The sequence below is a fragment of the Rhagoletis zephyria genome, unplaced genomic scaffold, assembly GCF_001687245.7.
Source record: "Rhagoletis zephyria isolate East Lansing unplaced genomic scaffold, Rhagoletis_zephyria_1.1 Rzeph_scaffold_66265, whole genome shotgun sequence".
NCBI lineage: Eukaryota > Metazoa > Arthropoda > Insecta > Diptera > Tephritidae > Rhagoletis > Rhagoletis zephyria.
The window spans coordinates 1-1,432 of NW_016223316.1; the positions used below are offsets into that span (position 1 = coordinate 1).

The 1,432-nt window shown below is 42.4% G+C and overlaps 1 protein-coding gene across 1 annotated transcript; it reads left to right on the forward strand.

Moving 5' to 3' along the window:
• Nucleotides 1-189: 189 nt before the first annotated feature.
• Nucleotides 190-1,204, forward strand: LOC108356851 (uncharacterized protein DDB_G0283357-like; the record flags this gene model as incomplete). The annotated part of the gene is made up of 1 exon (XM_017607954.1): nt 190-1,204. A coding segment is annotated over one exon (1,015 nt), but the record flags the coding sequence as incomplete, so codon positions are not given.
• Between the last annotated feature and the right edge of the window lie 228 nt (nt 1,205-1,432).

Below are 1,432 nucleotides of genomic sequence, written 5' to 3' on the forward strand. Positions count from 1 at the left end.
ACATACATACATACATACCACTATATTCATACTAATACCAAAATCACTTCATAAGTTTACGAAATTGCACGACATCGAATTGTACTGTAAATAAAACAACATAACGCCATTCTAATCTCTACTTCTCTATTCATTTCTTTTTGGTCCCCCCAACATTGTGTGCGCTTGCCATCATTGAAAATCACATAGAAGTAAACCCGAGTACACCAGCTACACGACGCATTATCATCCCGCAGCTAGTTGCAATAACAACAGCATATGCAGCAGCGCCAACAACAGCAACAACCACACTCTTTGTCCACACCACCAACAACAACTGCAACACAACTGCAATGGCAGCAATAATAATCTCCCAGTTGCCGCTACAGAAGCAGCATCTCAACAAATACGACGTCACACCATCATATCGACCACTCTGAGCAATTACAACAATCAACAGTTGGCAATGGCACCGCGACGTGCTTCAATCGCGTGGGAAAAGCCAACAGCGACAGCACCCACAACAGCCGCTACGCTGACCCAGACATCAGCCGCTGGCACAGGAAAACACGCGCCAACCGCAAACATTTACAAGCCCGTGAAAATTACACTAATCGGCGAACCATTGAAGCAATGGCAATGGAATGCTGTTGGCAATGGCAAGACTGCTGCTACTCAAAGTAATGGCAGCAACAATACGGCAATAAGCAATGGCAGTGACAAAGTCAGTGTGAAGTGTGAAGCAGCGGGCGGAAAAATTAGTGGTAACGGTACTCGTAGTAGTGTTGGGATGTGCAATAGTCGTACCAATGGCCTTTCGAAAGTATACAAAAACAATAATGGCTTGTGCAATGGTGGGTCAGCAGGTTCGTTTGGCAGCAATGGATATGCGAATGGTAATAGCAGTAATTACGAGGCAAAAGCAATTGAGGGTGTTAGGAATGCCAAGCAGAGTGGCTACAATGGCATTGGTTTGGGTAATGGCGAACAAAAGCTAGCGACGTGTCAGTCCAACCAAAATCATCATACACAGCATCTGCATACGCAGCAGGCACTGGCACAGACGGAACAACAGCAGCAAACACATGTGCAACATGCAAGCAAAATTGTTTATCAGCAGCAGCAGCAGCAGCAGCAGCAACAACAACAGCAAAACCCACTGCAAGTCTATCAAACGTCTAATGGCAGCAATGGCAATTTCTATCCAACAGTTACTATAGTCTGAGCGCGAATGTATTGTAATTAGCTTGTAATGCCTGAGATTCATATTAGAATTACTATTACTTACGTATACATACATAAGTACGTAAATACAAACATATGTACATACACATATGATGTTTAGAAACATTTTTGAAAGAATTTCTCAACAGCTGATATTTTTAAATTTTGTAGAATTTATATTTAAAAGTAAATACACAAAAGCCCAATTTGTAATCTGTCGGCCAAGTTT